The 24510-nt window shown below is 39.5% G+C and overlaps 1 protein-coding gene across 1 annotated transcript in view; it reads right to left on the bottom strand.

Moving 5' to 3' along the window:
- Positions 1-366: 366 nt before the first annotated feature.
- Positions 367-24510, bottom strand: part of rbm20 (RNA binding motif protein 20) — a gene marked incomplete at its 5' end in the record, with an annotated part of 45092 nt that continues 20948 nt past the window's right edge. Inside the window, 14 exons of the mRNA XM_079219210.1 lie at positions 367-1441; positions 2697-2818; positions 7332-7397; positions 7803-8394; positions 8524-8610; positions 8694-9076; positions 9161-9501; positions 9713-9792; positions 9871-10002; positions 10405-10551; positions 16707-16807; positions 17801-17910; positions 18342-18406; positions 18901-19939. Of these exons, the coding sequence (XP_079075336.1) occupies positions 1373-1441; positions 2697-2818; positions 7332-7397; positions 7803-8394; positions 8524-8610; positions 8694-9076; positions 9161-9501; positions 9713-9792; positions 9871-10002; positions 10405-10551; positions 16707-16807; positions 17801-17910; positions 18342-18406; positions 18901-19939 (3334 nt within the window). The 3' untranslated portion in view covers positions 367-1372. The remainder of the gene's footprint in view (positions 1442-2696; positions 2819-7331; positions 7398-7802; positions 8395-8523; positions 8611-8693; positions 9077-9160; positions 9502-9712; positions 9793-9870; positions 10003-10404; positions 10552-16706; positions 16808-17800; positions 17911-18341; positions 18407-18900; positions 19940-24510) is intronic.

The following is a 24510-nucleotide window of genomic DNA, read 5'->3' as shown; positions in this document are numbered from 1 at the left end:
TTTCTTCTGGCCAAAGCACAATAACCATCCTGATCAGTTCACTTAAAAATGATATGTTGTTTAAACCTACTGTATGAGTAAGCAGACTACAACAGTGTCATTTTAAATAAAAGTAGAATCATTTTCGACAGGATCAGTGAGAAATAGAATATATCACAACTATTTAGTTTTAGCACCAAGATGTGTTATCATGCCTCAACACGTGGGGGAGCTCTTTTACAACGCTTCCATTCAAAGCCTTATATAAACTGGTAAATTACTGTACTCAGCGTTTGTCATGGCTGTATTGCCACTATACACTATATAGCATGCAGAATATGTTAGACTATACACATTGTTCATTTAAGAATAAAATACCTGTTCAAGCAAGTTTGAAATATTTATTTACGTTTTTTGCATCAAAAATCATATGAAAAGCTTGTCAAAGACAACAACACTAGTATTGATGTCACATGATCAGTATTCACAGTATACAAGAACAGAATTCCGCTTGATAATCCCTCTCAACAAATCACTGTATCATGAAACATTGCATGTTTAACTGATAAATTAAACACATGGTCCAGTTTAAAGTTTTCAATATTTAAGGCACTACATATGTCGGCAAATATGACTGGGATGGCTTTATGAATTCAATCCAACATGAAACTTCAGAAAAAATTATATTTTTTGCATAGTTGCATTATTATCAATCCGAATGATTTACATTTTTACATGATAGACATACATCATTGATGACAAGATGACAGAAAAACAGTGAGAGCCTTTAAACCCCCACATATAAATAAAGATGCAATGTTGTGTACTAAGCTATACATCTATTAAACACATACAACAAACCTGAGAATCATATTTTTAGAGTGAAAACATTCCTTGGCACATATTTCAAGTCATTTTGCAATTGGTATGTATCATTGTTGCTAAAATTGAGAAAATGGACTAACATAAGCCCATACCGTAAAAATGTGTCTCAGTAATTAGACATGATAGCAAATAGATTTCCATTCCAAAAATAACAAATACATTTCATCACACACAATCCAATAAAATAAGCTGTAAGAAAATTGATAAACCAAAAAAAAGCAATTAAATAATGTAGCCCCAGGTATTTACACAATTGAGATATCTCTGGTTGTCAGTGCCAATCAAGACATCCAAACATCCCTTCTCCCAAAATATCAAAACCAGTGCAATTGTCCTCATACACTATATTTCACGTGTCATATTATTGATGCTGTAGTTGTCCATAACCTGGCACCAACAGTGCACACACACACACACACACACACACACACACACGCACACACACACACACACACACAGATCTGTCCTCTGCTGTTCGCTGTACAAGACGTGAGAAGTCAAGCGGATGTCACTGTGCAGCTGAGGTTTCAGCAAGAACCCCCGACAGACTCTCCTCTGCCAGTTGGGACAGGTATTTCTGTGGACGGGTGGGAAAAAAGAAACATTGTTTAATATAATATATATCTTTTGACAAGAAAGCTGCATCTTGATAAATATCGGCTTTGTGGCCAGCTGGCCAATCGTCTCCACCAGCTGCATGTTGGATTGTACTAAACAGTTTCTAAAGCTATTTAATCGCTCAGAGGCCAGTTTCTTTTCTTCTTCTTCTTCTTCTTCATTTTGTACAGCAGTTAAATACTTTGGTGAAAAGCTGCATCTGATGCTGCCTTGGATTAAAACTGAATTGATAATAATATAAAACAATAATAAACTGAGTAGAACTATGTAGTTGAGTGAGTAAAGAAAAAATATGAATCAATATAGTCAAACAAGGGACATAAATTGATCTAAAACAATTAACCACCAGAACACAAACACAGAGAGCTTTGACAGACAGCACAAGTGTTTAAAACAGTTTTTTTTCCCTCTTGGAATGTACATCCATCAAACGTTTGAATTGCTGCTCCTCCGGCTCGCCTCAGCTGCGCAGCCGGGGACGAGAGAAATGCAAGATGGCTCGGTGCTGAGTGGCCAATATTTAGAAACCTAATACAGTTGCAAGTTGGCATGCAATGTGTATGTCCGTCCATGTGTTCTGACTGCATTCATACATTTTCATTTTAGTCTAAAAAATGTCAGTGAGACCAATCTTTAAATTGCCTTGTTTGTCCAACAAATAGTATGAAGCACAAAGACTTTAATTTAAAGTCATATCATTTTAAATTTTGAGAAATTTGATCCAGCAAAGTTTTGTCATTAGACAGTTAATAAATTATCAAAACTAATAATATATCAAATATCAAAACTATATATGTATATTAAGTGTTTTTTGCAATCCATATTTGATGTAAGATTTATCCCCAAAATAAGACATACATAAGGAGAAAGGCAAAGAAACTTAATATAACATGCAGGTGCTGGATGTATATGAAGTGATAACTCGGCAACAGGTGGTGATCTTGTGAGTGTGCGGGATACAGATTTAGATTTTTGATATTACATTTGGTAGTATAAAAGGTGTGACAGCACATGCAGATGTTGTATATGTATCACAGAACACACAGCGTGACTGCCCTTTTTTTTTAGCATCGTCATATAATTCTGGGACGGAAGAATGAATACAATGTGGAATTAAAATCCAGACTATCATCGTTTTCCTTATCATCATCATCATTATCATCATCATCATCATCGTCCCCTGAAGGACTGGAGTGTCACAGATCCACGCGTACCTGTAGGTTCCTGTAATGTACGGTGCTGCGGCAGTGAGTGGTCTTTGCAGTCTCCTCACTGTTGTAGAACAGGCTGCAGAGTTTACAGTAGAAGCCGGTCCTCGGCACTATGAACTCCACTCCTATGAGACAGCAAACACAACTATTACAAATCAATCCCAGAAGTCAGCACCTGACAGATGAGGGTCCTCACAAAGGGTATTTACCTCGATAGCACTTGAGGCAATACAGTTGAAATAGAAATAAAAAGGTTTCACTGTATCCACATTTTGAAAGTGAAAACTAAATCCTTCTCATTTTATTCACCGAAGAACTTTTTTTCATCATTCTCATTCATTCAAATCAACACAGAGAAACTAAAGTATTCCTCTGTCAAAAATATTACGTATATAACCTCTCTTGGTGAACTTCACAGTCAACATAAAATATTTTCTAAATAAAATGTTTCATTCAATTAGAATTTATTTAAATTAGAATGAAAAAGGACAACATATATTACTTGAAAATACAAAAATGAAAACCTTTAAATATATTTTGATGTATTTTATGTCACTCAGATATGAAATACAATTCAAAGGGAACTTTATTAAGTGGGAAACTTCACACCAGAGGTGTCAAAAGTATTCACATTCATTACTCAAGTAGAAGCTGCATACCCGTTTCAGCTGCATATATGCCCATTTAAAATGATCACATTTTATTACAATGCAAATACATTGAAGTACCATATGTGTACTGAGCATTAACATGCGTTTCATGGAGTGGAAGACATGATAACTAGTTGCCTATAAGTATTGTAATAGTGAAAATATGCGGCGGTGGCGGCGACTCCGACACAAACACTTAAAGCTGTGGTTCTCAAACTTTTTCTGTAAATAACATATCTGTGTGACTCATCTGTGCTTTTATAAATAACAGAATAAAGAAAATTGCAATCACTTTCAAGTAAATCAGATTGCCCCATCAGACAATGTTTTGTGTAAGTTCTATCTGTGCAAAAAAATAACTCATATTTAGTTACTACTAAATAGCTCATTGTGGAAAACAATATTTGTTTTCTTTTTTTTGCCAAACAAAACAGAATGAGTGCAGATATGTGAGCCATCACGTTGTATCAGTATTAGTGGCTGCAGTGAGCTGCTTTCCTCGACACATATGTTATAAACGGGGTTGTGGATTTGATACGGCCTCTCTCAATTCATGCTCAATATTGAGCTTAGATCTGTTTTTTTATTTTGAAAAACGCAACAGAAAGAAAAGACGAGCTCGCGGAGCTCGCGGAGCTCACGTCGTCGCGTCAAATCGCGCATGCGCAAGCGTAACCTGTTAACGGCGCACCGTAACCATTTACCCGAAAGTACAGGCATTTATCCATGTATTTATTAATGACTTACTTTTATATCTATTTTATATCCGTGTACTTTGTACTTTTGTAATATGTGAAGCCAGCAGCTCATTGTTGGTAGAAGACACGAGCACTTTGTCTCGTTTCACCTGGAGCAGGAGAGCTGCTCCGGGTTCAGAGAGCTGCTCCGGTGGGAGGAGAACTCCGGTTGCTCCTCACATGAGAGCTGCTGTTGCATCTTCACCATGGGAGCGTTTAAAACGCAGATATAGCGGTCTACTTTCACGCGACATATTTTTCGACGCTCTCTGTCCGCTGGTGTGTGTGCTCAGCGCTCACCTGTGTGCGCGCGCACGTATCTGTGGGCAACGGGGCAGAGAGGTTTTTTGTGTGCGTGTGTTTTTGAACGATGACAAGAGGATTTCCGGAGTGAAAACAAACCAAAATGAAATAGTAACGAGGCTATTTTTAAAATGTAGGGAGTAGAAAGTACAGATATTTGTGTGAAAATGTAAGGAGTAGAAGTAAAAAGTCGTCTGAAAAATAAATACTGCAGTAAAGTATAGATACCCAACATTTCTACTTAAGTAAGGTAACGAAGTATTTGTACTTCGTTGACACCTCTGCTTCACACAATGACAGCCAGATCAACTTCAAAAAGCTGAATCCATGAGATTCGATGTTAGTAAACTGGACATCAAAAGTTTCCGTAAAAACACCACCATTTTATTTTCTCCTTTGATGAATAAATTAAAGAGGAGGGGAAACTATTATCTGACCAAACGGTTTACACGACATTCAGAGCATTAATATTGCGGGAAAATGCTATTTGCTATCTAAAGATATAGTGGACTATGTCTATCTGAGCAGAGAATGAAGTCACTCTTAGGGAGTAATCCGAGCTGTTGCAATCCGACCCTATAGCGCCGCTACTGTCCAGCTCTGCACTGCTCTCACCCAGCGGTTACAGCTGGAAAATGTCGTTCCAACCGACAGCGCCTTCGCGGAAGCTTAGCGCCCCACCCTCTGGTAAACACTGTTAGCGCTGTCAGCACTGTTGTGTTGTGTTGTGTTGTGTTTGCAGCGTTAGCTTCTAGCCGCTGGCTATGCCAAAAAACATATTACACGTACAGAGCTGCCAACTTTTCAAAAAACCTTGGAGTGAGATTTTGTCGAGGGTGACCAACATTTTGCCGCGCACGCAGCCACACACGTTGGTGCATTTAGCTCCACCAATATGCCTTGATGGACACATGAAATAAAATGATACTGGCTATTGTGACACTCCAAGGTAGGTATAGTTTGCTAGATGAATATGCTTAACTCTGGGCCAGTATCAGATGATATATAACTACAGAGCTTTAAGGAATAAACGTCAGTAGAGAAAGACCACACAATAAAGCAACTGGAATCAGAGGGTAGAATTAGTATGAACTGTATTGTAGAACAGAATATATGATGGGGTGTGAACATCAGTGGTATCAGTAGTGTTGCATGCTGTGTGTGTGTGTGTGTGTGTGTGTGTGTGTGTGTGTGTGTGTGTGTGTGTGTGTGTGTGTGTGTGTGTGTGTGTGTGTGTCTGTGTGTGTGTGTGTGTGTGTGTGTGTGTGTTGAAGGTGCATAACAAAACAATAAGTTAAGTAACATAACCTAAACTAACTCTGCCGGCCCAGGTGCAGTCATATGGTAATACACACAATATCAGTATACTCCTTAAAGGTTTACGCGTTGGTGCCATGCTGTCGAATCACTCAAAAGCGGCTTCGTCTGCGAGCGAGTGACGCAAGATCCCCTTAGTACCGCGCCGCACAGAAAGAATGAAAAAAATAATAATAATCGAAAAATATGTTTTATTTTGAAGAATGACCGGATACATCCGTCTGTGCGTCTGAGCCTCTTAGTCTTGACACATGTCAAGAGGCTACGTGATAACGTTACCCCGAAAATGAAACTTAAATGTACGTTTCAAGTGCCGGTGTTCTGGATTAAATTAATGGCAGAATATCCTGAAAACCTGCAAGCAACATCCAAACCATGAATGTGAAAACAGATCACGATCAGTAGTGTTGCATGCTGCTCGGTGTGGAAACTATGAGAGTGAGTAGGGACGCGATGACTACTATAAATGTCAGTCAGACTATAGTCGTGGCCGGCGATCTCAGAGGCAGGGCCGCTTGGTGATGGAGGTGGGACACCGGGACCAGTCCACCCCCACCCTGGGGCAAATAGGATGTCTATGCAGCGAATAGGTTTACAGATGCGCTCCTTAGCGCCATCTGTCGTCGGGGAGTTTGAAAAGGAACGAACGCGCCTCGGCCCAAAATCGGAATTTTTTTTTTGGCGTGAGAAATTGGTGGTGTGGCGTGAGTGCGTGTGAAAACATGCAAAAGCGTGTGTCACACGGCGAAACCGTGAGAGTTGGTAGCTCTGCACGTATTAGTATACTATGTCGGTTATTTTAGTCCTTTAAAAATACACTATTCAGATGAGTATGATCAAGGTACACTTCAACTTCAACAACACATATCAAACAAACAAAAAAGAGGCAAAAACAACAACCAGATGACTCATCAGTGTTAAATTGATCTCAGCCATGCTATCAATGGACGCAGTTTGCTCTGGACACACACACAGACACACACACACACACACACACACACACACACACACACACACACACACACACACACACACACACACACATTCCCAGGGCATCATACAACAGGAATAGCTAAACCCATGTGCCTGTACTGTGGGCTATTGTTGTTAAACTGCACTGGGCTTATGTAAATCTCCATGCAACGGGCCCAACATTGGCCATGTGCTCAGCCGTGTCATTCTAGCCCTAATGATAATATAAATACTCATCTCTCAGGGGTGCATTTCACAACCTACTTACGGAAATAGGTCAGCTAGTGGCCAAGCAATTCCAGTCAATTAGAGTGCTAATGCAACAGGTTGTCAGTGCACTTATTAATTAATGGTGTACATGACAACATGATATGTTTAGGACTAAAACCACAAGCTCAAGACTTATCTCTGTGACAACCATTAAATACAGATCAGTTCAAAGACTCTTAGACTGGGTTTATTTCAGCCAGAGAAATCTGATCCAGTTTTATTATTATTTCTACTGCTGAATCTTTTATTTTATTAATTGTTTTACATGACTTGAAATTTGCTGACAGAATAAAGGATATCAAAGGATATCAAATATAATGCGTAGAGTTGTCATTTTCAGTCGATTTTCAAACATTCAGGTTTAGACTGATAACAGAACCAATGCTTACCCAAAGGGATGCTGTGTTCACTGACTGCTTTGTCTTGCTCACGAGATGGCGAGGGCGCCTCAATCTCTGTAAAAGGCATGTAAGTTATAAGAAAGTCAAGATGCACAATACAAAACAAACTGTGCTGTTTTTTAGCCATGATAGGTGAGAAATCAAAGTGTACGGCACACCTTTTTGATCCACTAATTCACTATTTACTTTTACTCAACAATATATATATTTTTGGCACTAGTTTGGGACATTACATGACAGAGTTGCAGGGAATATCCAAAACTATTTCCCTGGTGAATAAAAAACAATACATTGCTGTTTTTAACCATCATTGGTGCAGGAAATGCATATACTTTATAGTTGTTATAATAACCAGAGCTTAGTATGTCAACTACAGACCATTAGGATGCTTCATGTAACTGAACGCTCAATCGTTCATGGTTCTAGGTGCAAACATTTGACCTCTCTTTTGAAAAGTACCTTTTTGATGAATAGCGTGCTTGTGTTGAACCCCATTATTGATTGTTTCCAGGCCCTGTACTACTTCCAAGGTTTTGCTGTCCTCTGACACACAAATGTGATTTTCCATTGGCTCTTCTGATGGCCCACTTTTGGTTACTTTATCCTCTAAACACGTATCCTCCAGCGCTGCCTTGAACTCCTCACTGGGGAAGTCCATAAGGTTGTTGATTGGTAGCTCAGGAGTCACTGGACAAAGTGTCTGGTCTTCAGGACTGGCTGCTGTTAAAACACTCATTGGTTTCTCATTTACAGATGTTTCTGCCGGGTCTCCAGCGTCCTCACAGAACTTCTCATTAGATGTCTCCTGCACCTCACAGGAGGAGGAGGAGGAAGAGGAGGAGGAAGAGGAAGGTGGTAGTATATGCTCCTCCACAGCTTCATCATCTGCAGACTCTTTGCGGCAGGATACATACTCTTCCAGCTCGGGAAGGTCTGGCTCAATTATGGAATCATCTTCTCCGCCCACTTCATCTACAGTGACCAGTTCCTCCATGTTCTTAGGATACCAACACTCTTCATCACTGTCATCTCCACTTCCCCACTCCTTCACCTTAGAAAATGGATCAAGAAAAGAGCCATTAATACTCTACTCTGCAGTAGTAGTAACCTGTAAAGAGGATGTTTACAGTTCCCCTGAGAGGAGTTTGAATGTGTAATTAAGATCGTACTGCTTACTTACAGTGTCTCTTTCTTTACTACATTCAGTAGACTCTTTTGGCACCTTGCTTTGCAGAGGTGAAACAGATTTTTCTTTTGACTTGCAATCCTGCAAAAAGAAATGCCTTAACAGCTAGACAGATGTGCCACGTACAGTATACAACAACAAATTATATTATAAAAGTTACTCACGGTATTTTCAGTAGTGCTTTCTTTCTCATTCTTTTCTGCAGTGGTGCACCTCCTGCTTGTCTTTTTGCTCCTGTCTTTGCCTGGCGAACCCTGCCTCTTGTCATCTTGTGTTCTGCGAAGGGGCTCCTCCGTTATCTCATACTCAGAATGCCTCGATCTACTGTGGTATTCACCTCCATCCCTCCTCTTTGGCTTGGTATCATGCCTCTGGTATGGAGGTCTGGGCGGCTTGTCTGACTTGTACATTTGTTCCTTTGTGTAAAACTCGTCCTCCATATTCCTGTAAGAGCTGAAGGACATGCCGTGAGGGCTGCCTCGTGGGTGCCAGTCTCTGTTGCCCCTCATCCCTTCACCGCCACCGCCACCTCCACCTCCATTTCCACCTCCATTTCCACCTCCATTTCCTCCTCCTCCACTTCCACTTCCTCCTCCTCCTCCTCCTGCTACTCCTCCACCTCCACCTCCACCCTCTCGATCATCTGCAGACCTCAAGCTGATATGATCCAAGGGTTTCTGGTAAGCCTTCCGGCGGTCAACTCCCCGTCCATTTGGCCGATCGTCATCCACACTGCTCCCATTCCTCCATGGGTCCTCCCTCTCCCTTTCGTCCTCACCCCTTCTTACGTGCGATGACCAATCCCAAGAGCCCCGGCGAGGGCCCAGGCCATTGCTGTTTCTCTCCGGACCCCTGCCTGGTGCTCCCTGGGGGCTGTGGGCTGAGCTGCATGATGTAAAACTGGGGCTGTGGGAATGAGGACTCAGTGAGCGGCTGATTGGGCTGCGGGAGCGTGCTCTCTCTGGTATGTAGCTGGAAGGAGATGATGGTCAGATTACAGGGAGAAATGCTCTCAAACTGCACTTTGTATTGTAATTTTGTAGATCATAAATATCCCATTGGCTTAAGTAATCATCTACAACATTTTCATCTCAATGGATTTCCATTTTGATTTCCTTAATTTGTGAGTCAAAGAACTTGGCTACACAAAAAAAGGATCCTGATAGAGTAGAAGTTGCCTTACTGTTCATGTTCTTGCATCTCATCCCTTCCCCGCTGAGAGGTGATATCCAGGATGATAGACTGAAGATCTTTACCTGGTTTCTATACAGAAAATAGTAAGTAAAAGTAATGAGCCAACGCAGCCTTAAACCTGCTGTTTACTTTGTTATTCAGCCTTACCTTGAGCTGCAGCTCTTTGTACCTCTTAGACATTCGTATAAGAAGTTTCTGATTGCTAATCATAGCTGGAGTAAGTTGGTAGTATTGAACCATGGCTTGAGCTGCTTCAACATACGCCATCTCCAGAAATGCCTGATGGAAGAACATAAAATTGCTACAAACAATAATCCCCTTCTGGCAGTTATATGGTTTCTCGTACATCTGCACAAAAATGTCTCACATTTCACATGTCAGACTGGATTTAAGATAATCTTGGAAAATCATCATCTCAAGGTATCACATTTCATTACCATAACAAACCACTAAAACGGTTGCTTTAGTCCCTGAAACCAATACCACCATTTTAGTATGAATGCTTTAAATCTGATAGGCGTGATATTAATGGCGTAATTTAGTCCTGAAACCTGAGTGAGTTGTACTGGTTTTGTACTGTTGGTTAAACAGTCAGTTAAACCAAATATTCATAGGATCAACACGTGTCTTGGAACTCATCAGGACAGAAATGTGTGCAAATGAACAGTAGTATTCTTGTACCTGATGAGTAGAGCGCATGAGAATGTAGTTGGTGACTTTGCCGAAGGGTAGTCCCAGGTTGATGACATCATTCTCTGTGCAGCTGCCCTCAGGGAGGTTGCAGATGTGGACCACTCGCCCAGCTGTGGTCTTTCTGGGTGGAAATGGCTGCAAATAATATAAACAATTGCAACCATGAATATTGTTTTAAGTATCACACAGACCATTGTTAAAAAATCCAGTATATCACTGTATATTAACATCCTGCTTACAATAACATTACACCATGATACTGGGCTTGTCATCTGGTTTTGTTCAGTTGTTAACTTTTCTGTGCAAACCTGCCAACCCAATAATGAGGACAGGACTAACAGCTTCAACCAGAGCGTCTCCTTTTCTATTTATTCATGGGTAATTATACAAGCTATAACATGTAACTATGACAGCTAGGGAGCTTTAAAACTTCACTTTTGACACAATGAGGGTAGCAGTCCCCTCTGCTTCCAGTGATTATGTAAAGCGAGGCTTAACTCTCAACTGGATACACAGAAATAAAACAGAGATTAAATCAATGTTGATGTTCTCATCTCACTGTGGGATTGACGGCAAACACTAACAACTTCCAAAAGTGTCAGTGTGCTCTTTTAACAATCTGTATAGCACATCAGTCAATCCTACTGTAGGAAATTAGTCTGTCTAACATTAGTGTAACACTATCACACAGGATGTCATGTCAGTTTCATTCCTTAATACAACCCGCCTCATTCCATCTATTAATAGTTACTTGGCAGTAGTGCAGCCGTGATAATGAAAGTTTACTTGTTTGGATTTAGAGACTTGTCAGCTGACTGGCCCCAGATATTTCACACATTTGACACAAATCCCTCTGGGCTGCCAACTATAGCGACTTGTATTGCTTTTTTAACTTCAAGGAAAGTGGGTAAATGAGCAGTAAATTGTATTTTTCTTCATGGAGGCACACAGAAGGCTGCATAGAGACAGTACAGAGATGGTGGAACTAATTTAATCTGCTTTGGTTTTAGATATTGCATTGTCATTGCTTCTGACCCTTCTTTGCATTATTATTATTATTATTATTATTATTATTATTATTATTATTATTATTATTATTATCATATTTACTTTTATAGATTTGTTTTCAGATACTGTTAACAGTGTTTAGTCTTCCTTTCTTTCTCTTTTCAGATTGGTCTTTACCTGAATCTTTCCCTCCATGGACTCAACCCCCACCTTTGTCCCCCTCCATCTCTTTCCAAACAGCCATGCAAAGAAGTTAACACAGATAATCTAAAGAGCTTCACTGGTACTCAGGATGCTGTGAAGGAGCATGTGAAGGAAATGATATGCATCCTTTTCGTAGTTGTTTCACCTTTTTCATTAGTTTCCCAGAATAATTTACTTACTACATTTATAACTTAAAAAATGCAAAGGCAGGTGCCACCGATTCATTTATCTTCGTTCACCATTAAACTTGACGTTGGACATATCGTTTGACACCTCATGTTCCCCTAACACCAATGCAGAAAGCGGTTGTAAATTCACAGCATCATATCTTGGAGTCTTATTTCTGCAACCTTTGTGCTGCCACTGCAAGTTTTCCAGTTCCCCTCCTGGCTGATAGACCTGACAGACAGTTACATGTGCGAGACAGACTGGGTCCTAAAACCACCTCGGACCATAAGCTAGGATCTCTGTTTTTACAAGGAAAACATTAACATACGCTGTATGTTAGTGTAAACAGAGGAGGAGGAAACTTTTACAATCTCAAAGTCACTTTACTATGCATGTTGAAACATAATCATAGCCAAGTATATCAGTATTCATAACATACATGAACAACTAATAACAAATAGTCTATAAATTAAATGTGATTGTATACGATTTTTTTTTAATGATGATGATGATACTCGTAGTTAATTATTTATGTGACTCTATTTTAAAAGGGTACTTTTTGCTAACTCAACTCTTTTACAATGCAGATATTATACATTTCAGGCAGTTATTTCTCTTCAGAAATTATGGAAAAGCCATATAACTATCCATACAACTATGATTATGACAACAGATCCCTGAATGTCTATGCCACAACTGAATGATTTCTGGCCAGCAGATGAGAAGAGCTATAATTCTATCAACAGCTCTGTGCCATCACCACGATACGCAAAGGTCAGTGCAGGTCGGGGTTAATAAACAGATCCAGGAATAGGCTGTTTATGTCCTTGGGATATTAGAGAGAACAAGAGTCTTGCTCACTGCACTCACTAACGTCTGACCTGTAAAATGTTTTCTGTGTCTGGAAGCTCAGACAGTTTGATCACAGCATTGATGTCACAGTCAAGGTTGGCTCAGGCTTTAAACGGTAGCTGTTTCTGTTAACCGCAAAGCAGAGGCAGTTACGCCATGTCAGTTCCACTCACAGGGAGGCCCCACACACACTGCCAAGTTCTCCTTAAATGGTAAAGCAGGTTATGCACTCACATTGACTATAGTTTGATTAGATGAATTAAGAATGAACCTGTTCAGCTCCAAAACAAGTTTTAATTGAACTGGGAATGAACTATGATTGAAAAAAAGACCTTGTGTAATTAACGATTCTCTATAATGTTTGCTTCATCACATCTTAATATTACTTTTTGGGGTTTGTATTAAGCCCAAAGACAACAGGAGAAAATACATAATTTCCTCCCTTCAATGTACTTTTCCAGAAATCTACCAATCAGACAATGCGCACCCTACACTCTGCAGTCAACAGAGGTAATGGCTTTGCATGCAGAGTGTGTTCAGCCATATGTTCTGTAGCTTTCAACACTGTCTATCACCTACTGAGCTAGGGCCAAATGGCGTACAGGATAACAACCATTTCACACTGACTGCTTTCCTGTTTTCACTGACAGCGTGCTGACTATCATTAGCTGGACTCTCTCCACAGGACATGTCTGTTTATTTGTACAAAGCAGGATCCATGTTGCAGGACCCAGGGAGATCAGTCTGGTGTCACAGTTTCTCCCCACGTTCCTTCACGGGGCGCTCACACGCCGATTCCTCAGATCGCCTTCCCCGTCTCTCACCAGTCTGTAACGTTACACCGCTGCCTTTGGGTTGTGACCAGAGGGTCTTGCGGTCTGTGCTCCTCACAGCAGTTAGCAGTAAGCCTGTGTTTATCTCGGTTTGAGTTGTCTTATCACATAAAGCTACTGTATTACTTCAAGCTGGGCTGCTGAAGTCCAAACTTCGGACTGCTTTGTTTGTGCAAGCATGGAAAAGATATGCTTGTATGCATGTGCTAATGCATGTGTGTGAGCTTCTCCTTACAGGTTGTGCTAATGTGTGTTTATTACTTACTTTAATATATAAATATACGTAAATAAAACTTAATACATTGAAAAATAAATTCACAAATTTGTATTGCATGTGGTGGTGCGTGTGCATTTGTGTGAGTGCTCTCTGTTCAAAACAGGGCTTTAAAAAACAGTAAAATCCCACCTGTTCTGCTTCAACAGGTGTGTGTTTATAGCAACCAACATTAGCTCATGTAGCACAGCCTATAAATATTTTCACACAGCTACAATAAAACTCTTTGTCAAAAACCGACCAATGACCTTCAAGTTACTGAGTTCAGGCTCCTGTTAAATTGGCTGCCCTGGCAATGAAGAAAGAAAATGGCTGATATGAAACAGCATGCAGAGTCATGCATGTTTCTTGGAAAGGAAGAAGTGGTTTTACAGTGAAAGAGATGTAAGTTAAACAACATGGCATCTTTATTCTTAGATCATAAACATAATTCTTTGCAAAGCCCAAATTGTCCTGTGTATTGGAATCTTACTCTTCACTACACCAGTTATTTTAATTCTGTATCTGTAGTAATGATATATATATATATATATATATATATATATATATATATATATATATATATATATATATATATATATATATATATTGTAGTACAGTGAGGTTTTTCTTATGAGAACACAAGGTCTGTCCATATATATTATATATTGATATATATATATATATACATTTATTATATATGTATTATAATTATGTTATATTTTCACTACTACATTTCAAGTTGAGACAGTAAATTATCTCACTAGAGATGAGATCCAACAGTCACATTCAATAATATTGTAGCCAAAAGCATATATATATATATATATATATATATATATATATATATATATAGCCAAAAGCATATATATATATATATATATATATATATATATATATATATATATATATATATATATATATATATATATATATATATATATATATACATATATATATAATGTATAATATAATTTTAATGTACATAATAATGTACATTTATATCTACTCTTCACTGAGCCAATGGTCATGCACAAACAGTGGCTCTAGAACGGACCTTTCCCTTTTTTCGTGTTTTCGTTTCGGCTGGTGAAACCCTTTTTTTGTAAAATATTATATAAATTCCTAATTATTAAATATTAGTTAGGCAAATACAAAAACTGCATCCTACATATTTTTGTAAGTGTGAATAGTGTAAGTGTATGTACTGTATAATGTGGCTTAATTCAAGAGCTGATGTATTTTTTGGGCCAATGGCCTGAACATTTTCTGTAAAGGTTGGTATGGTTTGTTCCAAGAACTGCAACTAAAAACACAATGGACAGTGTGTACAGTATGCATCTGTGTCCATGCATGTGTATGTTAAGTTATGCCCGCTGACTGTTGAAAGCCTCGTGCTGGGAACTAAAGATGGCTTTCCACAGGTTTGCTGGGGCTGCTTTTCACCTCGCTCATCATCTGCTGCACTGTGCTTTATGAGGACACCTGCCTTCGTGATGGACGCCCATCAACAGCTGCTGTTTTTCAACGCAGTCAGGAGCTGTGGGGACTGTGGGGCAGCAAGCAGTGACAAATCCTTTCTTAACAACACTCAAATTTAATTGTAGCCAAAAGCATAGTGATGGGATTAACATGAGCTTTTCTTATTATTATTGACACATTATACAATGTATTATATTTGCACCCTCCACTGTAATCAACGTTTTAAATTTAAGTAAGTTGACAGACTGATGTGGCTTAGCACTAAAATAAATATTCATACAAATGAATAGTCTTTTGATTGTTAAATTAACTTCTGTCAATATTGATAAAACATTCTGGACTAATGCTCATTTTCTTTTTTCCCTCTTTTTATCACAACATGCCATACAAGCGTCACTGCAGCTGCCCTTCAGCAGCCTATTCAAATCCTGAATCAGCACCCATAAGAGCTACATTCAGTCAAAGTGATTGCATTATGGCTTTGTCACATGTGTGAGTAGAGTACAAATTATTTCTGAAGTGCAAATAATCACTTTCATTTAGTTCTTAACAGTACGTGTCCGCTGCAGTTGGAACATTTGCCTGCGCACGGCTTATGTGGACAGCTGCTTTAGTTAACATGAAACAGTTTCTGTTTTGACATGCATTTAATTCAAGACACTGCTGAGTTGTGTCCGGTCTAAAGTTTTACAGTAGGATGCACTTACAAATGTGAAACGTATGTCCCCCCCGTCTAAAATGGAACCAATGAATCTGTTAATTTAAGTAACAATAACAAGTATGATAATACAACACATTTAGAAAATCCCAAAGTATGAACAATATTTGAATATGAATTCATAAATGTCCACTTCTATATAACAACACCCTCAAAACACACCTTTTTGTCATATAAACACATTTAACAGCTTAAATTGTATCCAGGGGCTGAATAATAATTATCCTAATAATTATTAGGAAAAATAAGGACATTATTTAGTTTATATCCCAACATTTTAACGACAGAGTGAAAAAGAGTTGTCCAGCCAAGACAAAGCCTGCTGTTGAGCCCCAGCAACTGTCAACAAGAAGATCCGTGTCTATTAATTAAGCAAACACCTTCTGGCTCAATCCATTACACACTTTGTAGAGTTTTTCCTGCTGCTGAGCAACACATCATTTTAAGAAACACAGAAGAAAGGAAATATATAGGAGAGTAGACGCAACTAGAGATTCAATGTAATGTCATCTTACTGGTAACAAACACCAATGGAAGTTGGCCAGTGTCCTCTGAGTCTATTATTGCAGCAGTCATTGTTAGAGTCAAATATTAATCGCCATCAATCAATTTACGTGAAACAAGATATAATCAAGCAATAGCCGTGTTCATATTCAAGGATGACAGCTGGTCCTTTTCACGAGCATTCTTCAAAGCCGGTCACAACCTGTGATTTATTTGTTACGGGCAAACTATAATAAATCTTGAGAAATAAAACATACATTTGTCTGACCTTTGACTCTGTCTGGTGTGAGACGAATCCTGTGTCTGACGTGGGATAAGTCTTCATGGCTGCAACTGGCAAGTATGATGCATTGGCTCCTGTAGATGCATCTGTGGAAACAATTAGAAATTTGGATTTAATAACCTCTGCATATAGTCGACCAAGTGTGGGATACAGTTATTTGTTGACATGCATTGTTATAAATACTATTTACAAAGTGAATCATTCAAATCATTATTATAATTTTGTCTTTTTATTTGTATTATTTTTTGTATTATTTTAAAACACTGGGTTGACACAAAACATACATCAGTGCTAAAACTGGGAAGTATGATGATCAAATCAAGGCTTATTTCTAAATTCTAAATACATAATTTTTTTAACTTACAACTAGTTAAATGTGCTGTAATTATAACGATAAGGCTTGATTTCTCATCATTGGGCCATGGCTTACTACAAATACTGTAGCTCAAAATAAGACAAAAATTGTCCTTCTTATTTGCAGCTATTGTTCCCCAACTTTTCTAAACTCTGAGCAAAAGTTCAACAAAAGTTAACATATTATGCACCAGTAAACAACGGCTGTCTGAGTGAAGAGACAATCTCTCTAACTTAAGGCTGCTCAAAGGGTTCGGTGCAAAGGCTCTCTCAAGCTGCCTGCAGCCAACCACAGCTGGTTTGCCTTTAAGACATTATCCATAAGTGATAAGATATAGAAAGGGATATAGAAATAGGGAGAACAGATACTGTCGATATGGTAGAAAACTGGTGCTCAATTTGTTTCTGTGCTGAAATGCATTGGACAAGTGACATCAGCTTTATGGATTTGCAGTTATAATATGTGCACCAACAACTGCATATTAAAGTTTGGCTTAGTGTTGTGGTCCACCATATTTCAGATTTGTATTCAACAGACATCAATGTATCAGAATAAACTGAGTCAAGTTATAAAAACATGATGCCTCCTGTCTTCACGTAATTCTAAAAATACTTCCTGACCTCCATCTATCACTCTGTTTCACATATTCCAGCATTGAGATAAACATCACTCTAACATTGCTAACAAACGGAGGACGGTTGTGGTGACATATGGGTTACCCTACCTTGACTTGCAGCCGAGTAGACCATGGAGTTCGTCCCTCCGTGGTTCAGACCTCCATCAGAAGACTTGCCGACAGCGTAGTGAACCGCTCCAGCCGATAGCACCGGCACACTGCAACAATCAGAGAAGGCTGAGTTTAGCTGCCTCTCCCCTGCCTTGCTCACTCATATCTCGTGACAGGGCTCATATTCATACAAACATCAAGACAGCTGTACAGTATATAGAGCAAGGAAAATCAAAATCAAATGCTTCAAATGCTCTGAACTGATCAGCATCGTGCTAAAACTACAACAAACACACATTAACACAGCCGGTAAGCGTATGTGGAAATAACCCAACTACGGTCAAGGTTCATTATAAAAGGTAAACATTTTCACCTATAATTGTTTGAAAATCAACTCAAAACAAAATGGCCCGCGGGACGCCCCTAGCTTTGTGACCATCTCAAATTGTCACTCAGCAGTAAAACAAACTTCTAGTTGTTACAATCACAACCTACTTTGAACGCTGTCCAATACATTTTGGAGTTGCAAATAACTCACCTTTCGTTTGTGTACAAGGTACGGTTCTGCAGGTGTAGTTTTCCCTTCACATGCTGGTCCCAGTCCTAAAACACACACATACACACACACCATCCAAACATAGGCTCAGACAGCTTGGAAACACTGGAAGCTCACTGTCGGCCCTCCCATGGTAGGTCTTACATACCCCTTGTATAAGCTCATGGCTGACAGCAGTTAAAGAGACAACATCTTGGATTGGTTAGTTAGTGGCTGCCCCTTTAATCAAAACATTTAGCTACAGTATATTTGCTATTTTCAGGCTGAAATGCCAATTTTCTAATCCAAAGCCAGGACATTAACCCATTTTAGTGGTTGGAAAATCACATAACTTCTTGTTTAATTTGAAGACAAACTTTCCCATTTTCTCAATTCCCTATTGTCTATTTTCAATTAAGATGTGAGCTAAAAAAATGTAGACTTGCAGGTAAATCATTCTGTATAGTTTCAGGCATTACAGTTACATGTATGCTAACAAAACAAACAAATCCATAGACATTTACATGCAGGCATTCATATTTTGAGTGATCAGTTCACTCACCTTGAGGTTGTAGACCTTCTTGTCACAGATGCTACACTGATGTGGCAGTTGAGTGGGTGTCACAGCATGGTAATCATTGACTTGGTAGGGCTGAAGTGTCCTGGTACCTGAAGATAGGCTTTCCTCGTTTCCATGCAGAGGCTGGTACCCCCCAAACCCCTGCGAGCCACTTGAAGCAAAAGAGGAAACCCCACTACTGGCATTGAACTTGGGGTCAGGGGTTGGCTCCTCTGGGTTATACAGTTCCGTTCTGGACCGAATTGGCTGTCCAGCTGCTGTCCACACACTGGCAACATTAGAAACCCTATCCAACCCTCCAGTGTGACTCAAGTTAGCGGGGCCTTTCCATTGCTCCTTATGCCCAGTGGGGTTATAAACATTCAAGTTCTGCTCATTGACACTAAACCCAGCTTGTTGTCCCAGCACATCACGCCCATAGAAATCTCTCTGAAAACCAACATTGTTCATGTTTTTTGTCTGAGTGTTAACCACTGTGTACTGTCCATCACCAGCTGTGGCTGACGCTCCAGATGTTCCACCAACTAAGTTGTACTGAACACGCCTGTCAGTATCAGAAGGGTAAGTTGACGCTGATGTTTTACCATACTCCGCACCCTGTTGGCCCACTGCCCCCCCTCCCCCAACCCCCTGGTTCAGTCTCACATTCCTTGGGTTTCGGTTGAATCCCCCCCCAACCAAGGCCCCCAACGCTGAATCTGAAGAGGAAAAACCTAGCACCCCTGTGGGGAAGGCACCCTGAGGGTTCCCAACCATAGTGGTCCGTAGTTGATTGAACAGGGGTTGGGACATGGCGACATTGGAAAGAACGTGATTGAGAACAGTGGCAGCAGTGGCTGAATTGCCAGCCTGAGCCAGTTTCAGGCGATGGAGGGTGAGCTGAGCCTGGAGCTGAGCGAGCTGGAGGCTGGCTGGGGTCAGGAGGAGCTGCTGGTTCTGCTGCTGAGGCCCCGTCTGCACACCGCCTGCACTGACCTGGAAGCACTTCTTATCGCCGTTGTCCACAGGCACCGTACTGATGCTAGGGGGGAACAAAAAATAAACATCACATACCCCAGGAATCTCACAGGACAAATTCACTCACCTTGTTAGATCTCACAGAATAGCTGAGGAGGCAACCGCGAATGTTTGTGTCAATGAACTGCATGGACTGCAACTCAAGTTTGATATACCGCAACAAGTTGCATGACTCCAGCCAATGTAAACTGGAGGGATCATGAATACAGAAACAATGCCAGCAGGAGCCAATAAGACTGAGGTCTGTTGGTGCCAGCAACACAAGTCATGAATGTGTATTTCGGAACTCACATTTGTTTTTCAAGATACAGTAACTACTGGTTGAACAGGATATGGAAGTATTTGTGGTTGTCTATTAGACATTTTAAACACAAATTAGATACACGTAATACTATCTACCAAGCAAATTAGTGGAGGGTGGTTTTCAATTTTCAATTACTGGGTGAGAAAGCCGGCATAGAAGAGCAATTTAAAATGTTACTGGTATCTAAAGTAGCACATTCTGTCTTACTATCCAACACAAAAACATTGATCACTTTTGTGATGTTGGAAATGGTTAATGAACATTACATGAGGCTATAATAACGAGCAGCTATGATCCCCACAGTCACACAATTGTGTTCCCCCCAATAAGGCGAATCAGCCAACAGATGGGATGGAGTTGGGCACAGCCGTCAGCTGGCTGTCAGCATGGCTGGGTTTAGGATAAACCAAAGGAAATAATCAGTGCCAAGAGGTATTACACAGACGGTTACTGTTCTCTCACCTAACAATGCGAAGCAAATATATTTTCTTTACGTTATGTGGCACATGACAGTTGCTGAAAGATGGCGATGTCAGCTGGGATGCAGAACAATGTGCCAAGAATATCTCATATTTTATGATTCCATAGTGTCTTTTCTGTACACATGCTGTGGTAAGTTATCATCAACCAAAAGTGTGTATATCCTAGGCTTCTCAACCTTTGTCTGTCTCCTGATTTCAGATATGATTGTCCAGATTACTGACGAGTAAAATCCCCTCCGAGGTCACTGAACTCCGAGAGAGAAAATTCCTCCTGAAGTTCTTCTCTGACCGCAGAAATAAGTAGACAGCAGCTATCACATACAAATACAGCAATGCAAACGTAAGCTAGCAGGAAATAAATGAATACTGCGATCTCTACAACAGCTCTTTTAAGGTCACTATAACAAACGTAGTTCATACATTGTTTCAATGAATTCTAACCAACATATAGAACATGATGGACTTCTCCTTCCACAGAGAGGTCACGCCACATCTACCATGGACCGGGGTGTTGCAACATAATTGAAATTTCTCGGATGAAGATAGTTGAAGTATAAGACAGCTGTATAAAGCACGGTTCAGATATCAATAGGTTGGCTGCTGAAGCACCCATTTTCCTACTGCTATACTGTTCCGTACTCCAGGTTCTTACAACCCAAACTGTTAATAGAACCACTTAGAACCACGTCTCCAACTGGTGCTGTGACCCTGTTTGACTGGCCTGTCCTTTTCTGATGAATGCTCTCACGAGCTGTCTAAACTTAGGCGACTCAACTATTCATCACATCATCTATGTTGAGCACCTGACACGGCCCCTATCTAGAAAGTGCTGCGACCAACCCTGCTAAAAGGTGACAGGCTAATTTGATGAGACGTGGTGAAATCCTAACTTGAACGAGAACAAGATTTGCCAGCCACTTTGTTTGCATTTATCCTTTTTAAATACAGGAGAAGAAGAAGAGACATTTGTAAATATGTATTTATGAAACTGAATCTTGCAGAGGATTATCGCCTCCAGGTCTGTCTTCCTACTGGCTTATGTAGTTGTGATGTGTTTTTGCGATTACATTGCCACTTCATAAACTCATCATATAACAACGAAGCTATACTGAGCTACAAATTATCGTGCTGTCAACATATGGTCCTGAAATCAAGTCCCTGAAATTGAAAATGAAAACTCAACAAAACTCAAAACTAACGGGACAAAATAAAAAATATAAAAATATAAATATTTTAGAGAAACAGTGGATAAAAATCCACTAAGCTGCTGCTATATATTTCTAAACTATTTAATCACATCCATTACTGCCGCTCCACCCAATTTCACACATGTTTCTGCGATACATACAATAACAAAAACATAAAACAGACCCACTGACTCACTTTTGGACAATTGACCGTTTTTAATTTCACTGCCGATTGTCCACACTCTTAAGTGAGCATGCATGCTGCTGATGGAGAGATATACTTATGCCATTCCAGCTGATGACTCAGTGCTATAAATACTGGAGCTGCCCTCGGCCCTCCTGACACACACGTCCTTAATAGACTAATATGGACTCCTGGGCTACTGGCACAGTGTGCGAGTTAGACACTTTGGACCAATCTTGTGATGAAGAAAGAGACAATAGGTCTCAAGATGGATGGCCAGAGAGAAAAGCTTGTAAATAAAATGATACGCTATTTTTCAATAGTGGACACAGCCACACCGCCTGGACACATTCCTACTATAACGGCTGTTGAATATCTATCTTTTGTTATTTGCATTCATTTATAATACAAATTTATAAAAATGCAAGTTATAAAGCATTAGTAGAATATTTGTAATCAAAGAGTACCAGAGAGATTAACCAGATGTGTGTAGTACTTATAATGTATATATGAACATATAACCCTATGCATTAATTAGTTGTTCTTTCTGATTAATGACAAATTGAAGAACTCAAGTGATTCAGAAATTGGGCAAAACTGACAACATCAGAGCATTGTTTGGTCTCTGCATTTGGACATATGTTATTTATGGATAATCTACACTTTTTGTTGTCAAAAACTTAAACTAAGAAGACAAATGTCTTTAAAAAAAACATTAGAAATGTTAACTTTCTAAAATACTTTTAGAAACCTTTTCTGGAAAGTTCCACAAACTTCTAAGTTGTACCAGAGAGCTTGGACCAAGGTATATCTACTGTTAGTTCTCATTATTTTAAAACCTGTTACACAACCGTGGCCAATATTTCATGACATTATGTATGAGATCAGAATATAATATACAGATCTCATTCTTGGCTGTGATTTCTTGACCTATCTATGTTTTACATGTTTCAAATAAAAAGCCGGTCTGTTCTCCATGTGTTACTGTTGCTCCTCGAGACTGAACCCCTGGCAGCTGAAAATCGCCTCTCACAGTCAACGCCATGTTCTGGCAGAGCTTATTAGCGCGGTCTTAAGAATAGCTTCATGTGGTCATTTAAATACTTCTGCACAAAAACTAATTTCTGTATTGATTCACATTTTAAAAGCGAGAATGTACGCAATGCATGAAGAACAGCATCAGTTTGGAAAATGTGCAGTATTTGTATTATTGTAGTGAATGTATGACAAACATGAGAATGGAGTAGCAGAATGTGTACTTTCTCAGCTCACAATGCTTTAACCTGCATGAGGCTTTGACAGAAACATACTACAGGTCAAATCAAGTCAACTTATCTATAAATACATCTTTCTTTTCTGGCCATTTGACCTGAGTGAAATTGTATTCTTTCTAATTTGTCCCATTTTATTTGACCCACTCTCGTAATTCTGCCGATCCAGACTTTTCTTTCTTACTTTGACCAAGTATCCACTACATGAACATGGGAAAGTATACCTTTTAAACTGAATTATGTGTAGACTGTTCACCGTCCGGTCTACGGATACATTTGTTAAAACAAACCTCAAAGTGTAATTTATTTCAGCAAACAGTCAAATATCATGGAGAAATACTCCGGAAGCCAGACTCCACAATCAACCGACTAAAGGTAACAATTAAATGTGAACATTTATTGGTAACAATTTACTGGTCAATTACTACAGAAGTGACCCAATGCTGCATCATTCAGTTTGCAAAAAAGAAATTATCAGGAATATAAACAGCTGACATTGATATCAATAAAAAGCCACAACTTTCAATTTTAAAACTAAAAAGAGCTAAATATTGCAAAAATATTTCAACTAATCTGAAAGGTCTCTTTGTGCACATCTCAACAAATTCTTTACCCAGCGGCCTTCCAACACAATATAAAAGTTATAATGGCACTTTAAGAAAACTGCATCAAATATGTACATTGTATCAAAACAACTTTGAAAAACAAATGTATTCTGTTTTAAGCCACATTGTCCTCGCAAAGACATACACACACACGCACACGCACACACACACACACACACACACACACACACACACACACACTTTCACAAAGATCTGAGGCCGCTCCCTAGTCATAACAAAACGCCACATGGGCCCAATCCGTTCACAGCGCCTCAGTGGAGGAAGTAACAAATTAGAGGAAGGATCCAAGTCCAGTCCAGCGACAGAGTCCACTGAAACATCCAACACAATATTCCACGATGTACAAACATACCGTAGCTCCACAGACGGCTTATATCGTGCCTCAATGCCGACCGCCCAAATCAGTGCAGCTGACAAGACATACCACCTCTTACACAACATACACAATATACACAACATACACAACATACACAACATACACAACATACACTAACAACAGGCTTATACCGAAAAGCACACCT

Source organism: Taurulus bubalis (genome assembly GCF_910589615.1).
Source record: "Taurulus bubalis genome assembly, chromosome: 6".
Classification (NCBI taxonomy): domain Eukaryota; kingdom Metazoa; phylum Chordata; class Actinopteri; order Perciformes; family Cottidae; genus Taurulus; species Taurulus bubalis.
The sequence above is the reverse complement of the archived record's forward strand: the minus strand, read 5'-3'. Positions and strand labels throughout refer to the sequence as shown.